At 37.5% G+C, this 21392-nt stretch overlaps 3 protein-coding genes across 4 annotated transcripts; 2 read left to right on the plus strand and 1 right to left on the minus strand.

Moving 5' to 3' along the window:
• Window positions 1–1117: 1117 nt before the first annotated feature.
• LOC122825152 (leukotriene B4 receptor 1-like) lies at window positions 1118–8405 on the plus strand. Of its 2 annotated transcripts, XM_044106301.1 has the most exons (2): window positions 1118–1204; window positions 6817–8405. In XM_044106301.1, exon 2 carries the CDS (start codon window positions 6870–6872, stop codon window positions 7728–7730), a length of 861 nt encoding a protein of 286 aa, XP_043962236.1. In that variant the 5' UTR covers window positions 1118–1204; window positions 6817–6869; the 3' UTR covers window positions 7731–8405. The 2 variants fall into 2 exon arrangements, with proteins under 2 accessions (XP_043962236.1, XP_043962235.1); XM_044106300.1 differs by lacking the exon at window positions 1118–1204 and having other exon boundaries at window positions 6768–8405.
• Window positions 8406–8999: 594 nt separating this feature from the next.
• On the minus strand, window positions 9000–12300 carry LOC122825158 (serine protease 23-like). Its single transcript, XM_044106309.1, has 2 exons — window positions 12162–12300; window positions 9000–11492 (listed from the first exon to the last, which is right to left on the minus strand). Exons 1-2 carry the CDS (start codon window positions 12182–12184, stop codon window positions 10076–10078), a joined length of 1440 nt encoding a protein of 479 aa, XP_043962244.1. The 5' UTR covers window positions 12185–12300; the 3' UTR covers window positions 9000–10075.
• A 1562-nt stretch (window positions 12301–13862) lies between these two features.
• Window positions 13863–15427, plus strand: LOC122825159 (C-C chemokine receptor type 8-like). The gene is made up of 2 exons (XM_044106311.1): window positions 13863–14855; window positions 15013–15427. The coding sequence occupies exon 1, from the start codon at window positions 13887–13889 to the stop codon at window positions 14844–14846; it is 960 nt and encodes a 319-aa protein (XP_043962246.1). The 5' UTR covers window positions 13863–13886; the 3' UTR covers window positions 14847–14855; window positions 15013–15427.
• Window positions 15428–21392: the final 5965 nt, after the last annotated feature.

Raw genomic sequence — 21392 nt, forward strand, 5'->3', positions numbered from 1 at the left:
AATGAAAGCATCGTATTACCAATAAGACTAAAAGAATGATAAAGTCATATGAAAGTGACATCATGTGTCGTCTTTTAGGAACTCTGAGATTAGGGCTGTTGAAGAAGCTAAATGTAATACTTTAAAAGAATATAAAATGCACAACATATATTTTAAATTGTATTTAACTCTTTTCTTGTTTTTCTTTTTATCTAAACAGGAAAAGATAAAAAAAAACATTTTAAAAGTCATACTAGGATGATCAGGTGGTTGTAATCTGTCTACTATTGTTTAGGCTGTAACAAAATTCAGCTTCTGAGCCTCAACAATACAAGATACAAGGTTTTCACTGAGTACAGTTTTCAGAAATTACAAACCGTACACGAAGTAATCAATAATCCTTGCTGAATATTCCAGCCCTGATTAAACCAGTCCATTTATTTGGGATCTTATGCTTAGAAAGAATATCAAATTCCACTTTTATTTTTCAGAAGTGGAATAACAGTACCATGAATCTCAATCTCGATTGAGCGTAAAAAATATTGTGTTGAGGTTTGCTTTGTCTAAAATCTATTGGATAAGATGTCTCCAAAGTTTTATTTAAAATGCTTACAGAAATTAGCGTTGTCAGTCAACTTAACAAGAAAACTTATTAGCCTAGTCTGTCTACCCAAATCTGCCATTTAAAATGTCAAATTAATATTTATTTCAGTTTTTCAGTGTAGAACTTTTTCACTATAGGACTAATTGAAGTTAAAGATCGCAGATGTTTACACACAGCCTTTCTTGGTAAAATAATTTTATTTTATTTTTTTAAACCAGTGGGTTTAGATATTTGAACAGATCAGCTGGAGCCTGTTATGCCTCACTTCATGTCTTCCTCTCACTGACTGTGTGGTGCACCTAAAACAATCCCACCACAGTATTTAGTTTGTTTTTTATAATTAATTTTGAAATAGTTTCAGGTACAATTTATTCTATTTTGTAAAAGGAAAAAAAAATTACATTTTGCTTGCAGTTAGGCATGTTCATCTGCTTACATTTATAATGCTTTCCTGAGGTGGGGACGAGAGAGGTAATGGTGAAGGGGAACCTTTGTTTTGGGGCGGGGGCGTTGCTTCCAGGTTGGGTTTGGGATGGACTTCCGGTTTGCCCCAAACACAATCTGGATGCTAAAGGCAGCGCTACTTTCGTCATTGCTGACTCCTGTCTATTTGTCCTCTAGGTCAGTATACAGTAAAAAAAAAAAAAAAAAACCCACCAAAACAACTCTGTAAGATGCTTGCATATTGATTGACCGGGATATATCATTGAGTCACGGTTTCTGTGCACCGTCTTGCCAGTTTTGTCGGGCGGGGTAGCGATGGTAATGTGTCGGCACGCTCTGATGACCGTTATGTTTTAACGTCTCCCTGTAGGGCCGTTACATCTTAACGTGTCTATGTAGGGCCGTTATATTTTAACATCTCCATGTTTCAGAAGTTTTATTTTATTTTATTTAAAAAAAAATGATATTCAGTAAAATTGCAGTGAATCCTTGTGGCAGTTAAATTATCTTGTCTGGTGTACGTGCCGCGGTTGTCTTCAACGGTGTGAGGTTCATTGTTGCCTGTCATGGAAGTAGACCAGTGGCAATGTAAAAAACATTAATATAGTGTAATATAAAAGTTTTGTGTGTTAACAAATAAAAAAACACAATCTGGATGCTAAAGGCAGCGCTACTATTGTCATTGCTGACTCCTGTCTATTTGTCCTGTAGATTGTATCATCACTGTTACAGCAGTTCTGACACTCGGAACCTGTAACAGATGTCCTGTATTAAACCACACATGTATACTTGCATAATGCCTATAAAAACACACGTATCCTGACATACAGCTCTGTTCTGGAGACACAAACACTCTGAGGCTTTTTTTAAATCCTAACTTTTTAAGATTATATAAAACACAATGGAGTGCCATAGTTTTGTGAGCTATCGATCTAGAAATGAAGCAGTGGATTGAGCTATGGTTTACCCAAGATGCAATGCAAACTGTGGTTAAAAGGGTAGTTTTTGTTAGAGCATAAATTATTTGCTTTTTCTGATGTGACCTATATTTTCTCAGTGCATGTTTTCAAGAGTTGGCATGGCTTTCTGTGACTTTGTGTGGTTGTGGAGGACGGCACGCTTCATCACTGCAGCATGCTAAAAACTGGATTTCTGTAAATGTGAATTTAAGATCTGTTCCAAGAAATATAGTTTCATTTTTGTCACTACATTCAAAATACATGCAACGTTTCCACCTCAGCTCTGCTTGTTGGTTCTGTTTTACAGTCAAATGTAAATGTGAACACCGCTAGCAACCGTTGCAGCCAGATTACCAGTGTGTGACTGTGACATCACTGTGGTCGTTGTGGTGGTTAGAACACAGCTCATGTGTGATGATGGTAAACTGACTGGATATATTCACTTTGAACTGAGGACTGAATATTTACATTTGAATTGAGGCCAACATTTACGTTTGTTCTACTGAGAAGAACAAATATCTGAACAGCGTATTAATGCTGCAAAGTGAAGCAGTTTTTAGCATTGTCTTTTTGCCACATCAGGGTTGTGGAGACCCAGTTAGGATTTTCATTTCCACAGGCAGTGACTCTGTTCCTGTTGGTGGAGTTTTTGTTACTGAGAACTGTGCCTTATGAACAGTCACATTGAAAAAACACTTTTGAAAATGAAAGTAGAATAAAAGGTTGAAACAAAGGTGGAGGGCCAATTAAGGACAACAAACATATGTTTGTTGTGATAAATAAACAAACATATGTTTATTTATATATAAATAAATGAATGATTTATTTATTTATGGATAAATACATAAATGAATGATTCATTCATTCATTAATTCATCCATCCATTCATTCATTCATAAGAATTGTTTTTGCCATCCCAAAAAAATATAATTTCTTTGAAATTGATCTTTTGAGAAGATCAATTTTGATTCTTACATTTAGATTTTTTTTTTCAATGGGTGATCTTTATAACTGAACTTGAGACACATATACTGTTCTGGGTCAAATTGACCCGCTGATTAAAATCAAGATAAATGAGTCATGCAGAGAGTATTTATGTTTCCCCCCACTTCTGCTGAGTGTCCCACTCAGTGTGGGTGGAGTTTATCCACGGCAACAGAAAAAGTTCCAGTCAAAAATTGCATGAACACCTGCTTTCTCGCAGTTTCCTAGTGAATAGTGAGAAAGCGGGTTCATGTGCGTGCACATGCGCATGTACGTGTGTGTGATGATATATGGTTCATAGCTACTAGGAAACATAGAATTGGACATTTTTGGACATCTTTTTTAGCTTTCAACTTGACTGCTGGGTCAAATTGACCCGAATAGTATCTATGTGAAAAGTAGACGTGGGGGCAGGATGGGGGTTGCAAATGTGTGAAATGAATACATTTTCAATTTATACAGTACAGACCTTTGTACTCAGTACAGAAGTCTGGTCTGAGTACAGACTTTTGGTCTGTACTGTATGTGGAGTGCACCTATTAAGACAAATAGAAAAAGTTTCGTGCAAAAAAAAAACCTTCCAAGTATATATATACTTGGAAGTATTTTTTTTTGCACGAAACTTATATATATACATATAAAATCTGACCTTAAAATGGGTCAATTTGACTCGCAACATAACAGGAGGGTTATGTTGCTTTGGCACTTGGGTTCTCTCCACGCAAACTCCACGGAGTTTGTGGAGTTTGCGTGGAAACTCCATGCAAAAATATCCAGTGGTGGACTAAATAGTCATTCACATCCAAACACTTTTATGTAAGGATTAAAAGGATCTGACATGTTGCTTTTTTGAGAGTGGGAGAAGCCAAAGCACTTGGAGAGAACCCACATCTGCACAGAAATTTCACAGAAACTCTATGCAGAAATATCCAGTGGTAGAAGAATTAGTCAGACGCATCTGCACACTCTTCTTCAGTAAAAATGTAGAAAGCCCAATTAATAGATTTTGCTTTTTGTGACAGTGGGAGAAGCCAAAGCACTTGGAGGGAACCCACATCTGCATAGAAATATTGTGGAAACTGCATGCAGAAACATCGAGTGGTGGAACAGTCATGCATGCTCACACTCTTTTTCAAAGGAAATGAAGAGAGCTCAATTAAAAGAAACTAATGTGTTGCTTTTTTGATCGTGGGAGAAGTCATATCACTTGATAGAGAACCCACATCTGCACAATGGAAACTCAATGCTGATTTTCTGTGATACTCTCCATGGAGTATCACGGTTCCACTTTGGTGGAACAAAGTTTTGTTCTACCACTGCTTTCCAGTGGTGGAATAAATAGTCATACACATCCATACACTTTTCTTCAAGGGAAATGTAGGAAATGTAAAATAAAATAAAATGTTGCTTTTTTTTTTACCAGTTTTGGTTCATTTCTGAGATTTTGGTTAATCTCAGTTGAGAACCAATGTTTAATCCACCTTGCTTGTCAATCTTTGCCGAAGAAACAGAAGGAGGGCCTACTCTGACTTTTACCCTCAGGAGTAGCTTTTGAATTTTTGGATTTTTGTTTGTGTGAAGACTCACTTTGCTCACTTCTGTTGTCTGACAGATTCCTTTCTGTCTTGTCTTGTTCTGGAAGTTTTTGATGGACTTTCTCGACGTCCTTTAGCAAACATTTGTTTTGCTGGGTCAGAGTTTTCTTCTTGCCTTTTAAACTCCTGTAGTTTTCTTTCAGTTCAATCGATTCCTTCAACTTCAAGTTCAAGGCCGCAACAACTTCTTGAAGCTCCTCGTTGCTTTCCTCCAGTTCCAGAAGTTCTTTCTGTTTTATGTCGCATTTTTCCTCCAAGCCTTTTTGAAATTCCAGTTTTGTTCTCAGATCATTAACTTGCTCTTTTAACTTCTGGTTTTTCAAGCGATCAATTTTGATCTGTTTTTCCAGGTACTTATAATCATCTTCAAGACCTTTTGTGCTTTCTATTCTCATGGCAATTTTTTTGACTTCCTTAGTCAAAATTTCATTCTCTTCCCGGATAGTACTGGCTGTTTTGAGAAGTTTGCACACTTTGTCCAAAAGTTTGCAAACTTTCTTAGTGAACCTTTCCTTAAGATTCATGTGAACGAAAGCGAATCCAGAAAACTTTCCAAGGTCAAACATTTTCTTCTCAGTATGATGAGCAACTACTTTAGGCTAAAAGGTTTGCAGCTATTTCTGTAAGCAGACACGATGCGATCTCCTTCAAAACTAAGCCAAGGGAACCTTACAATACAGTTAAAAGGATTCTGTCTCTGTGACATCCAAGGAGTCTGTGACATCATTGTTGACATCATTCTTTAATCCTTTAGCCATGGCAACACGATGACCTGACAGCATTCTGACAAGCCGAGCCACCACAGATGTGTAATAAACTGTTGATAAACTAAAACACCATGTTGTCTTAATATCATTTCAGTGACAACTATTTTTTGCCCTGTAATAAGATTAGCCATTCGAAACTAAAGGGAGCCATGGCAACGTACATATTAAATAGCAGAGAATGAAATAGGTTTTTCTCGAAATAGATCTTCATGAAGATTATTGACAAGTAGACAGGGTTCATATTGAGTGTCACATCTTACAAATAACATGAACACCATATGTCTGTTTTGAATGTGTTCTTTTTTGAATTCCACAATTTTTATATACATTTTAAAACAATAGCGAAATGAATACTGATAGTCACCAGAAAAAAAATGACGCATATTAAACTAAGATAAAGAGTATAACTTTAAATTTGATCATTTTTGTCTGTTATAACACTTAAAGGCCATAAAATGTGAGTAAAAATTGGTCTGTTTTGTTTTTAAATAGATATAAATGAATCTTTTTAAAACAGTATTTTTTTTTTATATAATGATCTAATTTATTATTACATATTATTAGTTGTAGTAATTATTAGAGTTTTATTAAATATTAATTAATAGATATACTGAACTGAAAAAAAAAAAATCCAAAGTGGTCAGAGGACATAAGAGCAACAAGACTGTAGACAAGTGAAGTGTAGCTTTTGGTGAGATTTCATAATCCACTCTTCTTTTCTTTGCCTTAGTGCAGATAAGACACTATGAACACATATTTTTGCTCTGACTCTTGCTCTTGTGGTTGGGTTATAACATGTAATGTCTATATTTGTTTGAGACTGGAGGCGGTTTCTGAAAACAGAAAAAGGTCAATTCTTCACACAACCGATAATAGCCTTTCAGAGCAAACAAACAACAAACTGGTATTTAATGAATGCCGATACTTAATTTAAAGTCCAATAACTGTAATTGATAAAGTATGTTCTGACTGGACGGTCACATATATGGATCAAGTGCAATGTCATTTTACAAAGAGAATTAGAATGCTATAATGCAGCGTCAAAATGAGATTCACTGAGTGTGAACAGATGTGAAGTTCTCACTCCTTGTTCTTTTCAGAACTCCAGCACATAAATGGAGGCATTATTAACTGAGTACATGCAGGTAATCCAGAACAATAAGCTAAAGTGGATCCCTGAGATTTGCAGGAGTTAGGGACCAGAACAGTCAACAAATATATGAAATCTCTAAATACTTGACACTCCCTGTAGAATTTTTTTTTTTAAAGAGCCATATAAATGTATCTTAAATAAATGGTTTTAACAATTTTGTTGTGATTGGTTCATCAGAAGAAACACGTCAGTGATATAGATGTCAGTGTCATTATTTCTTAGTTCCTCTTTGGTTCAGCAGCCTCAGTAAGTCAGAGTACGACCTTACCAGCAACACTCAGCATGGAGCCGTTCAACTCCACCATGGTCACCTACAACTTGTCTTCTTCAGGATTTCTGCAACCTCCCTCCTGGCTGTCCAAAGGTGTTGTCCCTGGGGTGGTGATGTCCTTCTGCTGCACTTTGGGAGTTTCTGGAAACATCGCAGTGATTCTTCTCAAGCCTAACTGGCACCATCTATCCAGTCTGAGCCAGAGTCTAATGCTGAATCTGGCCATTTCTGACCTGCTGTGCCTGCTGACCCTTCTGCCATGGATTTATCCGATGCTGCATGGCTGGAGCTTTGGCCTGGTGGCCTGTAAGATCCTAACCTACTTTGTGTACTGCAGCATTTATGGCAGCAAACTCACTGTTATTGTGTTAAGCATCCAGCGCTACCTCACAGTGGTGCATCAGAGAAGATTTTTACAGGTGAAGAAGAGAGCAATGCTGGCTCTACTCTGGATGGCTGCTGTCATCTTGTCCATCCCTGCTCTGGTGGTTCGACAGCTGTCAACAAATCAGCAGTGGATGGTGTGTCAACCTCAGTATTTGTCAACTACTCAGGGTGTGGTTGTACTGTTGGCCGAGACTTTGTTTGATTTCTGTTCCTTTGCTCTCGTGGTTTTTTCATACGTTCAACTTCACAGGATGGTGAACCAGGCAGCCTTTTTCAACAATCCACAGACGACTCGGCTGATAACAAGCATCATTGTAAGCTATTTTGTCCTCTGGACTCCATATCATATCATAAATGTCCTGAGTGTGGCTGGCATGTGTTTGAAGAATGAAAGACTTTTGAAGTTTTGCAATGACATGTCGGACATTGTTAAGGCGCTTACTTTTGTAAACAGCTGCCTGAATCCTCTTCTGTATGCCTTCACATCTAACAAAATGTGTGGAGTTTGCCAAAAAAGGGAAGAGGTGCAAAGTCAGAGCCTCCAAATCACCCAGCCACCAGACGTAGGTAGAGTTTTAAAACTTTAAGACATTTAGAAACATTGTCATCATGTATCATCATCAGGTATCGCTGCAAAGTCAAAGAAAACATCGTAAGTGATTTTCTATTGTCTCTACTTGCTCTATCAAGAGGAGTAAAAACTGCAAGATGATAACTTAATGCAATGAACTGTACATGGCGCTAATATCTCGTATCTAGGATCAACTGGGATGTGTAAATGACTGGACTTAATTGACTTTATTTGTAAGCAAAAACAGGATCTGGTTTACAGATGAAGACATACTGTACTTTTCTGTAGCTCCAAATGGTATTTAAACTAATCTAACAATCTAATCATTTGTTTTGTATAGAATACTGAGGTGTTTCCAAAAAGTTAAGCTCTTGCATTGTGTTTTTGTTTAATAAGTTATTTTCTGTGTGGGCTTTTGTACTAAGGATATTAAATATACACTCGATATATCTTGTGAAAATGCTGTCATATTCTAATAAAAAGAGTATAGGTTCCAATGAGGCTGCTTCTTGAGATCAAAAGTACCTTTTCAAAACACTTTGAAGCAGAATATTTAACATGCTTTATTATTAAGCAAACATCAGTATGAAAATGTTTGTATTTTGTTATGATATGATGTAATATTCTAATCTTAAATGTTAGATCTAAGCCAAAATATACATTGATTAAGATAAAAAAACACTTGAAAACATCCGTCTGTGTGTAATTAATGTATACAATGTGTTTCCGTTTGTGAGTCTACTTACTGAAAAAAAATAACTTTCCAGTTATAGTGGAGCCTTTTTATCATAATCCAGCTGGTTTGGTCCTTATAAGTAAAAGAAAATCAATTGTGTATGTAGCCTGTGGATTGTCTCTGCAGGGTTTAGGATCTCGGAGGATATTTTGTAAGCAGTACTGATGATGGTGTAAACATGTTCATGTAGATTTACTGAACAAAATCTAAAAGAAAAAAGATGGTAGACAGGTGAAATCTTTTTTTATTCAGACTTTAATTCCAATCTTTGTTCTATGCTTTGTTCTTTTAAGTGAGGTTGAGTCACTCTTATTTTCTTTACCTTGGAGACAAGACATTATAAATACAAAATTTTCCTCACCATGCTCTTGTTCTTGAGTCTAGGTTATAACTTGTTGAGTCTATATTTGTCTTAGACATGTGATGGTTTTTAAAAACAGGAAAAGGAATTAAAACTCTGAAAGGTCAGTCCTAATAGAGCAAATTGTCCTTTAAGTGCAAACAAAGAAACAAGATACAAGTGTTTAAGGAATGCTGATATTTGCTTTAATTCAGAGTTCAATGACATCAACAACAATTTTACATGTAAAAATTATTTGAGATGGACAGGAGAAAGAACAGAAGAGTCCTTTTTCAAAGACCAAAAGACAATGCAATTATGATGCAATGTCAAAACGAGAACAGATTCACTGAGTTTGAACAGATGTGAAATGTTTACTACTTGTGAGAGATTCACCACAAATCACACCTGCAAATAATCCAGCACTAAACTACAGTGGATTGCTGGTATTTGAAGGTTTACAGGAACAACCACCCACAAATAGCTGAAATCTATGAATATTTGAGACCTCCCTAAAAACGCTTATAATTCCCAATTTAATAGTTCAAATACCAAATGTACCTTAAAATGCATGAATATGCACAGTGGCACCACCACACAAGGTAACATCCTCAATCTTCCTTATCTCTCTGCTTGAGATTGCAGCCAATCAGCGCCAAGAACAATGAATGGCTTTCCTTAATTGGCTACATTGTAAAAATATGTCAAAAAGTATTGGGCCTAGGGATTTCAGCTTCCCAAGATGCATTTTCTTTGAAGCATTTTAGATATAAAATCTGTGAATAGGCACATTTTCTGCAAATAATTTAGAGTTCCATTCCACAGAAAATTATGCGAATAGGTAAATCAATAAATACTGAACCGCAAACAGGCGGGGGTCCACTGTGTTGAAAATATACACTAGAAAAAACAATTTTATCTTTGTTATTGAATACAAACATTTTGAAAACAAATACATGCTATGTAAGGCTAACTGTATAAAAATTCATATTGCTTCCTTCTGGCATTGAGACTGAAGAAACATTAGTGTAGTAACTGTAGCAAAAAAAAAATCTGAAAATACAATGAGTAAACAGTGCACTTTAAAAAAATACTGTGTCAATGACTGATGTGAGGATGGTCATTGTTGTCCTTTTAAATACAATATCACAGTTATTCTCTGTTTAACACTGCACAAATCTTTCAATTGCTCTATATTTTGTTGAATTAAAACTTGATACATTATCCCTGACCTTCGCTTTTCTGAAACAGTAAAGCCATCTCTATCTCATGTCGATCAGTGAGCTCAAACCTCATTACAGAAACCTGAATCTCCATAGATCCAGTGGCATATCTGAGCATATTTGTGAGGTGTGATCCTTACTGCAACATTGAAGTCCCTCTGCTCGTCCTGATCCCCTTCCACCCACCGATGGCCTGAAAACACCCCGATCACCCTCCTCTGCCACTTCCATCTCCCGCCCTTGCGTCTGGGTTTCTTCCTCAAACGGATGTAAACGCCTGCGCCAGCTGCGCCGTGTTGAGCATCGCAGTGCTGATACATCAAATCATCTGACTCTTTTATCACTGAGCAGAAGCGATAAACGACCTTCTCATCTCCACTTCCCTCCAGCAGGCTTTTGTCGGAGTCGTACCCTGAGAAGTGAATCCGTGCCAGAGGTAGTAAAGGTGGCGCCACCCCAAGCTCCATGTGCTTTTGCTTGACAGGCTGCTTCAGCTCCAAGAGGGCGTAATCATAGTCAAGAGACTCAGAGTTGGTGGAGGCACTGGTGTGGATCCATCCTTGAGGGATTTGGGTTTGTTTAACGTGGGACCAGCGAAACACAGCCTGCTTTCCTGGTGCTACATGACGCCGGTTACGACTGAGATGCCGTTCCTTTCTACCTTTTCTCTCATATTCCTTATTCCCAACAGTAGCTTCTCCGTCATCGCCTCTTTTCCCTAACTTTCGACTTCTCCTTTCCCCTCCCCTTCGCTTTCTCAGTCCTCCAACACTGTTTTTATTTTCGCTCTCTGCTTCTCCTCTCATCAAGTCTACCTTATCTTGTTTCCTACCACCTCTTTGTCTCCTTCCCCACTTTCTTCTTAGTCTTCCATCATGCTTGAGTTGTAACAACCCAACTTCAAGCTTCCCAGCATTCTCCAGGTAGCGTCTGCCGTCATGGATACAATGTGCTGCTGTTAACACGTGTTTTGGAGACACTAGGACTCCAGAGCAACCAGTGGAAAGGCGGACCGCTGTGGAGAATGGGTAGTTAGTGATAAAGTTTGAATCTGAGATGACAAAGCGTCCATCTGCTCCAAAAACTTGCCGTTTCCTGCGGAGATGAACCTGCTTTACACTATCTCCTCCCGAGGTCTTGTTCATCCACTCCAAGCTGACATCTGTATGTGTTTGCGTGCCATTTTCATACAGGGTCTGGTATCCCAGAATCCTTTCTTGCTCAGTTTGGCTGAATGATGGTGAACTGTTCTGACACTCTGTTCCACAGAGCGTGTTAGTTGTTGATTTAACTTTGTCCTCCATCTGTCCACTAAGCAAACTTGGGTTCATAATGGATTTGTGTGTAACCAGCAGCCTCGGCAGCCTCTGCCGGGTCCATATGTGTGAACTGCTCTCTTCGCTGCTGCCATAAACCTCAGAAACTGCGAAGGCGGCTGCAAAGAGCAGCATACACATGATGAGTTTAAAGCTCATCCCACTGAAGAAAAAAACAGATAAAGACTCATTATTCCCTCCAACCTGGAGAGCAACATAAGCTTCTTAAATATACAACATCAGGTTTGACAAAATAGTGATAAACAGCAGGATTCTTAGTAATATATTATTTAATTGTGACGCAAGTGTAGAAAACCCGAACATGTTGGGGTGGGCAAAATGTTTGACACAAATCCTAATTGACCAGCAGATGGTGCCAAATTGCCATTGATAGCCACCACTTTACAGCAAGAGCAAAGTTGATAATGAGATGATGATATTTTTTAAAATTCCAATTGACCAGCAGATGGCGCCAAATTGTCGTTCATAACCAGGACTATACATCAAGAGTAAAGTTTATATTGGTCGCGGTTACGTTCAAAACAGTTTTGTCGTATTACTGCACAACCGTTATTTTTTTTTTTATTATTATTTTTTTTTTTAGTTTGCTGAACAGTAATTGTTTTGGGGGTAGAAGGTTAAGAGGGGAGATTGTAGGGTTTCTACATTTAAACTCTATAAAAGACATTTAAAAATTAACGTCAACATAAACATAGCAACAAAAGGGAAACTACAAATTATAATAAAAGCTTTAGAGTTTTCTCCCTCTCAGTACTTAGCAAAAGCGACGCTATCGACAAACCGCGATAAATAAAAAGTTCAGTGTTCCTACCTGCAAACAGCCGCAAGTCCCATCCGGCCAATGCTCTGCTTCGTAATATTGAAGTTGTGTCTTTGTATTTAGGCGACTATAAACAGACCAGTGCAATCAGTTTCTGAGCTGTAAATTAAAACAGCAACATGAATTAACGGGTTTGTAGCAAGGACTCTCTCAGGGATCTTTGTCCTACTCTCATGTTGGGAAATGTTTTGCTCAGAAGGAGTGTCAGCCCAGGAGGATGAATGAAGTCAAGGATCATGTGACGCAAAGAGGAGAGAAGGATTCAGTGGTGGGGAGTTTTAGGATTTGCTATAGTTCCCTAGACATAACATCCCCACGTCACCTCCTAGAAAACAAAAAATATTTTTTTTAATGTGATGAAATATTCTGTAAAATCTAATTGTGGTTGAATTTAATCTAAATGCAAAATCCCTAATAAACAGTCCTTTATGAAGGGTCAGAAATAAACATCAACAAAGGAAAGAGAATGGGGAAAGGTGATGAGCTTATTCCACATCCTGTAAACAAATGACTGGTAGAGCTCAATCATTTGGTGTTTACACAGGTGGAAAGATCCGTTCTGCAAAAACATCCATCATGTTTGTTAGAGGCTCAACAGAGAGGAAAAGGTTTCAGGAAAAGTCAACAAAGCATTTTGCTTATGTTGCATTGCTGTACATATGGTACCTAGGTCCTAGGATATTCCATCAGATTAGCAGCATGCAACACAAATTAGAGCATGATGCAGCATCACAACTCTGTACTTCACATTTTAATAAGCTGGTGTGTGTGTGTCTTTGACATTTCCGGTTTATCGGTGAGGCGTGAACAGAGTTTCTCTTGTCACGTTCAGTGGCGGATTTCTGGGAAATCTTACAAGTAGAGAAGAACAGAAGAACTTCAGTACAACTAAATCAAAGTCACTACAATTGATGTAAGATCATTTTTTACTGCTTCTGTGAATTGCTCCATTGCACGCTGATTGCTATGGGTTGCATCCGATAGATGCAAAGATTGGCCCCTGAGTTTTCCACCTAAGAAACACTGTTTCTCATGACTGAAATGTTCTTCTCTATGATGGTTTTCAAAAACATGAGGAGTATTTTTATTCACTTGCTGAACAGTTGTTCCCCTTTCACTTGTGCGTCTCAACACAAGTTTCTGGCAACCCTAAACAAGGTAGAGTGGCGGGTTTTCTGCAAAGCATGGTGAGTGTTCTTGGAAACCATGCACGCGTGAAAACCTCAATACCAATGGGCTGGTCAAAAAGAAGTGCTCACACCTGAACCTTGACTTTAAAGCAATACTACTTTAATGTGTTGACTTGCATAATATACCATATCAATTGCAGATGTGAACTTTGATTATCTTCTTACAACCTAAGCACGTTCATGAAAAGAAATGCATTTTATTTACTTCCCTTTCAAATTTGCATGTCAAAGTGTATAAATGCAGACAATAATGTAATTATTTAATTTCAACTTGCTTTTCTTTGATTTAACTGCAAAATACTTTAGACAGCCCGAGTCATCTTTTTATTGTGTTACAGAGGGAAATGTAAACACCACATCAGCTGATGCAAATTTATACCTACTGCAAGCAGAGTGATGCAGACAAGTGTCAAAAGTTTTTTGTTTTTTTTTAAGCTCCTCTTTGTCAACCCACTTCCTTTTCTGCTTTTTACTCCATTTACCAGCATCGGCTACTCAGAGCACAACTTCCACAACCAGACACAGGATGGATCGGCTAAATTTCACAGCTGCTCCTTCCAACTTCTCCTCACTGGAACATCTTCCTTCTCACTTATGGATCTCCAGAGGTCTCATCCCCGCAGTGGTCTTGTCTATCTGTTTGATGCTGGGCGTCCCTGGAAACTTTGCTGTGATTCTTCTCAAGCCTAACTGGAAGAATATGTCCAGTATGAGCCGGAGCTTGATGCTGAATTTGGCCTTTTCTGACCTCATCTGCTTGTTGACCCTTCCACCTTGGATTTATTATTTACTCCACAGTTGGATATTCGGTGTGGCGAGCTGTAAGATTCTGTCAGGCCTTGTGTACTGCAGTGTTTATGGCAGCCAGCTCACTGTGACTGCGGTTAGCGTCCAGCGCTACCTTGTGGTGGTCCACCGGATAGACTGCAAACGGGTGCGAAAAAGAGTGCTGCTGGGTCTGGTCTGGCTGGTTGCTCTCCTCCTATCCATCCCTACTTTTGTGGTTCGACAGGTAAAGACAGATCAGAAACTGAAACGTTGCAAACCAGTTTATTCTTCCGATGCCCAGTGGGTAGCACTTCTGCTGACAGAGGCCACGGTGGGGTTTGCTTCCTTATCTCTGGTGGCATTTACATACATTAGTCTCTACAGGAAAGTTAGTCATGGAGCCTTTTTCAACAATCGACAAACAACCCGACTGGTTACCTGTATCATTGTCTGCTTTTTTGTCCTGTGGGTTCCATATCAGGTCATAAATCTGCTGGGCGTAGCAGCCATTTGTCTCCAGAATGACATCCTGTTGAAATTTTGTAGAACTGCATGGAACGTTACTGGAGCGCTGTCATTTGTAAATAGTTGCATCAATCCACTCCTCTATGCCTTTACCTCTGAAAAGGTTTGCACTGTTTGCCTAAAAAAGGATCCAGAGCAGCAGGATTCCAGAGATCTCCGAAAAACAGATATGAGCACAACTTCTGAGCCTTGAACAGAAAAGGTATTTTTGTTTCTCTGTCGATTTAAAACATAATTGTGAAACTTTCAAATAAGCTGAGCAGTGATCAAAAACTAAATATAAGAAAGTGTAGTCTCTGAAAGGTTTTATGCTAATGTGCTTGTATTGGTTGTAATACATTTATTTTCTATTTCATCAGGCAAAAGGATGAGTTGATGAGGAATACATTTGTGCTGGACTTGATCATCCAGAGCTTGTATCAGTTTCAGAAGATTTTCAGAGTCATATATCTCTCTCTCTCTCACTCTCTCTCTGTCTCTCTGTCTTTCTCTATCTCTGTCATTGTTGTTTTTATTCCAACATATTTCTATTAAGAGTATTTTGTTGACATTTTTGTGCTTTTTCTGCTCTTAAATATACCTTGAACTGAAGAGCATAAATGTGTATTTAACTCATGTGAATCTAAAAAATAATAAGCACCTATCTAACTATCTGAAATGCAAAAAGAATGTAGCTTTTTGTTATGTAGCTTTGTAAACATCTGGGTTGAATTTAAACTTTTTTGCATTATGCAATCTGTGTAGATAACTATTAATAAAGCAAGTCCATCCAAAGTGGCAGTATGTCCGTCATTTAAATATCTGGTTGGTGTTTATTACTCAGTTTCTATTAATTGTTCTCAGGAAGCAATAAGTTGTCCTTGTTTTCTATCAAGATACCAGAAAAGTGTATCTTAGTTAGCCAATTTAAGTCATTCCTTTCAGGCCATCATTAGGAAATTAAAACAAAATTATAAGTGGTTTCATTTGTACCGACAGCTACTATTAAAAACTCTCTGACAGTTTTTACATCAACATATTATGCAGATATTATGCACCAGATAGTTTTAGCTGTTACTTTTACTGGTTGTTATTTAGCAGCATCAGAGTAGAGAGAACTTATGTTGACTAACAGAACTGTAAATTTGGGAGACGTATCTCGTTAAAATTAGAAATTTTATTAAACTTGTCATGTTGTAATAAAAATCTTTTTCATTGCAACATGATAAAGCGTCTGTAGCGGCTGAACGCATGTATGTTTTTACACTTTTCAGATCTTTATTTGTATAACAATTTGAAAGCTGTGTATCATTGTTCCTCCAATTGACCATTAGGTTTTTCTTTTGGTTTATCAATTAAAATCTCATTAACATACATAAAAGTTTGTGGCAGTAACTTCACCAAATAGGAAAAATACAATTTAAAAAGCCCGTGTAATGTGTTGAATTTATCAGGCTTAAGGAGCTTGTTTTACCTAAACTCCTAAAACTCACTAAAAAAATGACTTTTTGTCAATTTACTGATTGACAATAAGTTTAAACAAGCCAAATACCATCATAAGTAATTGGTTTGAGTCTAGCATTAATCTTTTGAGAGTTCTGTTTTCATCTTTTTATAGTTTTAATAGGAAGGCGATGTCAGAGTTTACAAACTCTATCATCTGTTCCAGAGCCAAATCAAAGAACTTTCTGGTTAATAAATGCAATAATTAATCTTTACCAGTCAGCTTGACTCACCATGCATCACAGGCTCTACTAGAGTGTCTGCTGATGTTCTGCAGGCTTTATTAATTCGCTCTGCCACATTTAATCTCAAAGACGGATTATTTTAGTTCTCTAATCAACACCACCTCTCCATCAGTGGTGTAAAAACCTCTCTAGAAGAAGATATAATGGTCATAGAAGTTGTTAATTATTCAGACTGTGTTAAATTGCACACTTTAAAGATTTACTGCTGTAGTGCTGTTGTATGGTGGATTCAGCGTTGACTCAAATCAGAACTAATTACATTTTGTTCCCTTTGCTTCATTATAAAAGTGATTATACTTCTGTTGGTGTAGCCAAAAGCAGCTTCATATGAAACTGAAACAGTTCCTGCTATGCTGGCATTAAAGCAGAACTAAAACAGACTACATGTTGCCATGTTTCAATGAAATATGTCTTATATATTTATCATCTTTAAGGTGATAAAGATTTTACAGTATAAATTATTAGGAGACCTCACTAAGACAAATCGAAGCCCTCCAAGACCTGAGCTGAGGTTTTATTTAGTCTCAGCCACATTTTTATGTCTGTTCATTCCAATGTTCTCCTTTATCTCTTTCTCTTTCTACACTAAACAAACAAACAAACAAACAAAAACATAGACTTCTATCCTGACAAGAAACCAGATGCAGCTGGGAACAATCACACAGAAGCCTGGAGACACGAACGATGTGAAAGAGGAGGAAGTTTGCCTGGGCTCAATGCACACCTATGTGCTTTGCAGCTTTTCCAGTTCTCATCCAATCTAGATAATCAGGAGTAGATTTTCTTATCTTGGAGGCCAACCAAATCTAGGTTGGAATATTTTTAGTTTGACTCTCAGCTCTCCAGTAACAAATGAACGAAACGCAATATAAAAATGATGAGGTTACAAATACGCTAAAAGCTTATTTGATGAGAAACCTGTAGGGTATGAGTAGAGTGAGCTGTTATCTATTATGGTTTGAATTATTTTTCATGCGAATGCATGCTGCTGGGTGGCTTTGGACTGACAGAACTATCCGAAAACAAAATGTTAGCCTGCTTGAGTTTTGTTATGAAAGCTCTAAAACAGCGCGTTGTCATGTCTTGTAAATAATCCAGGAGGAGATGATGGAAAAAGTGTGGGATCTTTGTTCCTTTCAGGACATAAGAGCCGGGCGCTGACACAGTTGCAATGTAAGCATTTCAGGCGGGACTGGTTGCTGAAAATTCAAGCAATGCTTTTCATGAATCATATCTTTTATCTTGGCAATAATAAGCCTGTCCTTCCACAAAAAATATTTCATGACATTAGTTTTTTGGGGTTGTACCACGAAACCTTCCTGCCTAAACTGAAGTCTTTATATAAAAAAAAATCTTATTCTTTCTTCTCTTCTACTAAATGCGGCCTTCATAATTATTTAACCTCTAAGAGGATATTTGGTATCTATGATGGTTAGGGAAGTGATGACTGAAAGGCAACAATAATTGAAATTATTGCTTTGCTGGTGTTGTAGATGGAAAAGTCTTGCATAAATCCTCAAGAAAATCTTGCTGTAGAGTAAAGATGTGGTTAAAAATTACAGCTAAATGTATTTTGGTGTTGCAACCCAATTGCAATAATCTTGTGCCAAAATCTTCTTTGAAAAAAATGATTTGTCTAAAAGTAGAAAACACTTGTATTAGTAAATCTGGTTTGTGTTTCCGCTGAAAAGAAGCTGTGCATCTGCAAAAATAGCAGATATTTGCGTTGAGTTTTGTGATACGTTTGATCCCCCGATTCATTCATGCAACGCAGCATACTAAAACATCATTTTTGCAGCTCGTTATTTATCTGTTTACTGGCAACCCACTTTCTGTATGGTCACGTGTTACAACCCGACTTGCGGTTGCCACTTGCACCATCACCATCAACACAATCGATGTGCGCTTCATAAGAATCCTGCTGGTTTTTGAAGCCCCGACTGAAAAGGACACATCACTACTTTCTAGTGAAAGGAGGAGAAGTGTAGCATAATATGACAAAATGTTGAAAGGTTCAAGAGTCTTATTTTTAAAACTGAACAACAAATATAAAACTTTCTCAATGACTTCCCAACCAATCGTATGTAAATACATAAGTTGAAAACAATTCTATCCTAAATTTGTGCCCATAACCTCTGGAGTTCCATGTTGCTATTCTTCAAACTGCTTTCTAAATACCTGTGACAATACGAGGCTACATTAAGCTTCGAAAACCTCAGAGAAGTCGTATAATTCTGCAAAAGGCAGCAACAATTCTATAAACAAGCTGACGTGTCTCTTTACTGCCTCATGTTATTCCTCTAATGGAAGGAGGAGCATCTTTTTGCTATTCCAAATTAAAACAGATGTGTCTGGAGTTGGATATTTGTGTGACTTCAACAGCAATGCATGTTTTTTATTCTGTAATCGCGCTTTTTGTTCTTGTTTTGCTTTCAGTTCAAAACTGAGAGGACGCATTTTTATACCATAAGGACAAGACTGATTTCATTGCATTCATAAAAGTGCAAGATGATATTTGTCTATGACCGTCAAAGCAAATGATTAAGAGAAGTAGTTACTTACGTTTTACTAAAGGCCTAGACGTGGGTGTTTGTGTTGTACCACAGTCCAGTACCACTGCGGTTCTTGTATGGGTGTTCTCGGACTCTGTGATGGTACGGGCCATTTGTTTGCCCTGTTGTTGAGTTTATTCCCATCATTTGGCTTTGCGCATTTGAAATGTGAGAACCATATGTTTATCTGCTGGACAGATCTGAGGACCTGCAGGCCGCTGATGAACATTTAGGGAGGAAAAGGATGACAGCTGGTATTTTTCCATCAGTTATAAGGTTTGTCTGCTTTCAGTTTTCATGTCTGTTCATTAAAAGATGCAAATTAATTGTACAATGTATTTTGACATAATATGTATTCATAATTTGATTAACTATTCAATATTGTTGAAAAGACCTTTAATGTTTCGGATCATCGAGCAAAATTGTATTGTCAGACAAATGTAATCTGTACAAATACAAAAGGTATAAATGTTTTTGCAATTAGATAATTCAAACAACGCAATGTTTTACAATGAAGATTTCATTTAAAGCAGGAGACAAAAGCTACTCAAACTGGCCTGACTGAAAACAGAATTGTCTCACTTCCTAATTCATGAATTAACTTATTAACCACAAAACCGATGCCTGATTTTGTAGGCCAAACCCTACATTTATAAATCAACCTAAACATAACCTGTCTTGCAAGATGGCTCAGGCTAAAAGATCTCAAAAAGCAGCACACAATGTAAAGAAGTGGCCACAAAAGGAGAAAACATGGAATCCTCGCAGGAATGGCTGGCCTACCAAAATTACTCTAAGAGCACATCCGTGTCTCACCCAGCAAAAGAACAACTAGAACACCGCTGGCTCTCACTTTCATCAGCTAATGGTCAGAGTTCACACAGCACAAGCAGTTATTAGACTAACACTTTGTTATTTTTCACATCGGGACAGGTTATTTTGGATACCTTTTTGTCAATTAGTGAAATAATCATTTAAAAATGATTTCCATTTCCATTTTTTTGATAATCTAAAACATCCAAGTGTGACAAAGAAAAACTGAAAGAAACTTGTAAATGGGCAAGGAGTATCATCAAGGCACTGAATGTCAATAAAGCACAAGTGAACATGATGAGAACAAGCCAAGCCAGACTTTAGAAAAACTAGTAAAAAAATGTATCATGGTGATATTAAACGGACCAGGAGGGTCCAGTACTGACCTACTTACAGCCAGCTGTAGTGGCTACATGAAACTACAGTCTGTGTGTGAGCTGAATCAGTCTTGTCACCATTTCATTGCAGAGTGTCCTGTTAAAAAAAAGAAATGTCTAAAGACATTGGCAGACTGTATGGAGAGTCAAGGCTTCATTGAGGAATACATAATCATACATGAATAAATCATCCGCCTCTCAGCTGTATGATTTTCTGCTCTTTGGTTCCATCTGAATGATGAGCAGCTGGATGGACGCTTGGGAGAGATAATGTTAGGTATCACTCGGTTTAGTTTAGCCGTTTCTCTTCCTCATACAGAGCCAGGTCGCATCGTGAAGCCATCACAGGTTTTAAAGCTGGATTTGCTCAGGTCTCCTCTATTGTTCTCTGTGACTTGATTTTACCTGTGCGCGACTTCTTCATTTATTCATTCATTCATCCACTCATTTTATCCCATTCGCTGTGGTGGAACAAACTGGAAGAGTTTTGAATGTGCATGGTCACGATTCAAACCAAAGCACCACCAATAAACTTATGTGTCTCCTTCTTGCTTATTAAACCATTTTCTGGACATAAAGATAGCAAAACAAAAGGTTTAAATGTGTTATTTATCATTGATTGTACCATCACATTCAACCTTTTAGGCCAGAGGAAACAAAATAAAAAAAACTTTTTTGTAAAACTGCATTCCACACTGACACTTATTTGTTTGCTATCTCTCACACTCCATTTTATTTTTCTGTCACACAGTTAAATTATGATTAATATTTCCATTTCTTGCGTGATCAAATCCACCGACTTAATATAAAAAAAAGAAACAGTAATAATCAATCCATAAGAATAACCATGAGATAAAATATTATGGTATTGATTTTAATCTACTTTTTTATGAAGACTCTCATGGACATTCCCAGACTGGTTCCTAAACATCAGCCTAAAGTGAAGTAAACTAAAACTAAACTAAACATTGAATTTCTTATTTCAGGAAAACAGACCAATTCTGCCCTCTGGCCACAACGAATCTCGTAGCGGCTCTTGATTGCTGCTGCAAACAGGAAGACCTCCCACCGGGCACACACTGGGAATATTTATGAGGCGATAGCAAAGAATGTGGACTAATAAATAGTTTTCATGAAATCCTCTTCAAGTGGTGAAGCTGAATGTGATAAAAACGGTTAAGAAAAGCTGATGGTGAGAAAGGTTGCAAAAGTCAGTTATCTGCCGGCTCAAATGGAAACTCTTAGTTTCTTCATGTTTTTTTTTGTTTGT

Source organism: Gambusia affinis, linkage group LG22, assembly GCF_019740435.1.
Source record: "Gambusia affinis linkage group LG22, SWU_Gaff_1.0, whole genome shotgun sequence".
Classification (NCBI taxonomy): domain Eukaryota; kingdom Metazoa; phylum Chordata; class Actinopteri; order Cyprinodontiformes; family Poeciliidae; genus Gambusia; species Gambusia affinis.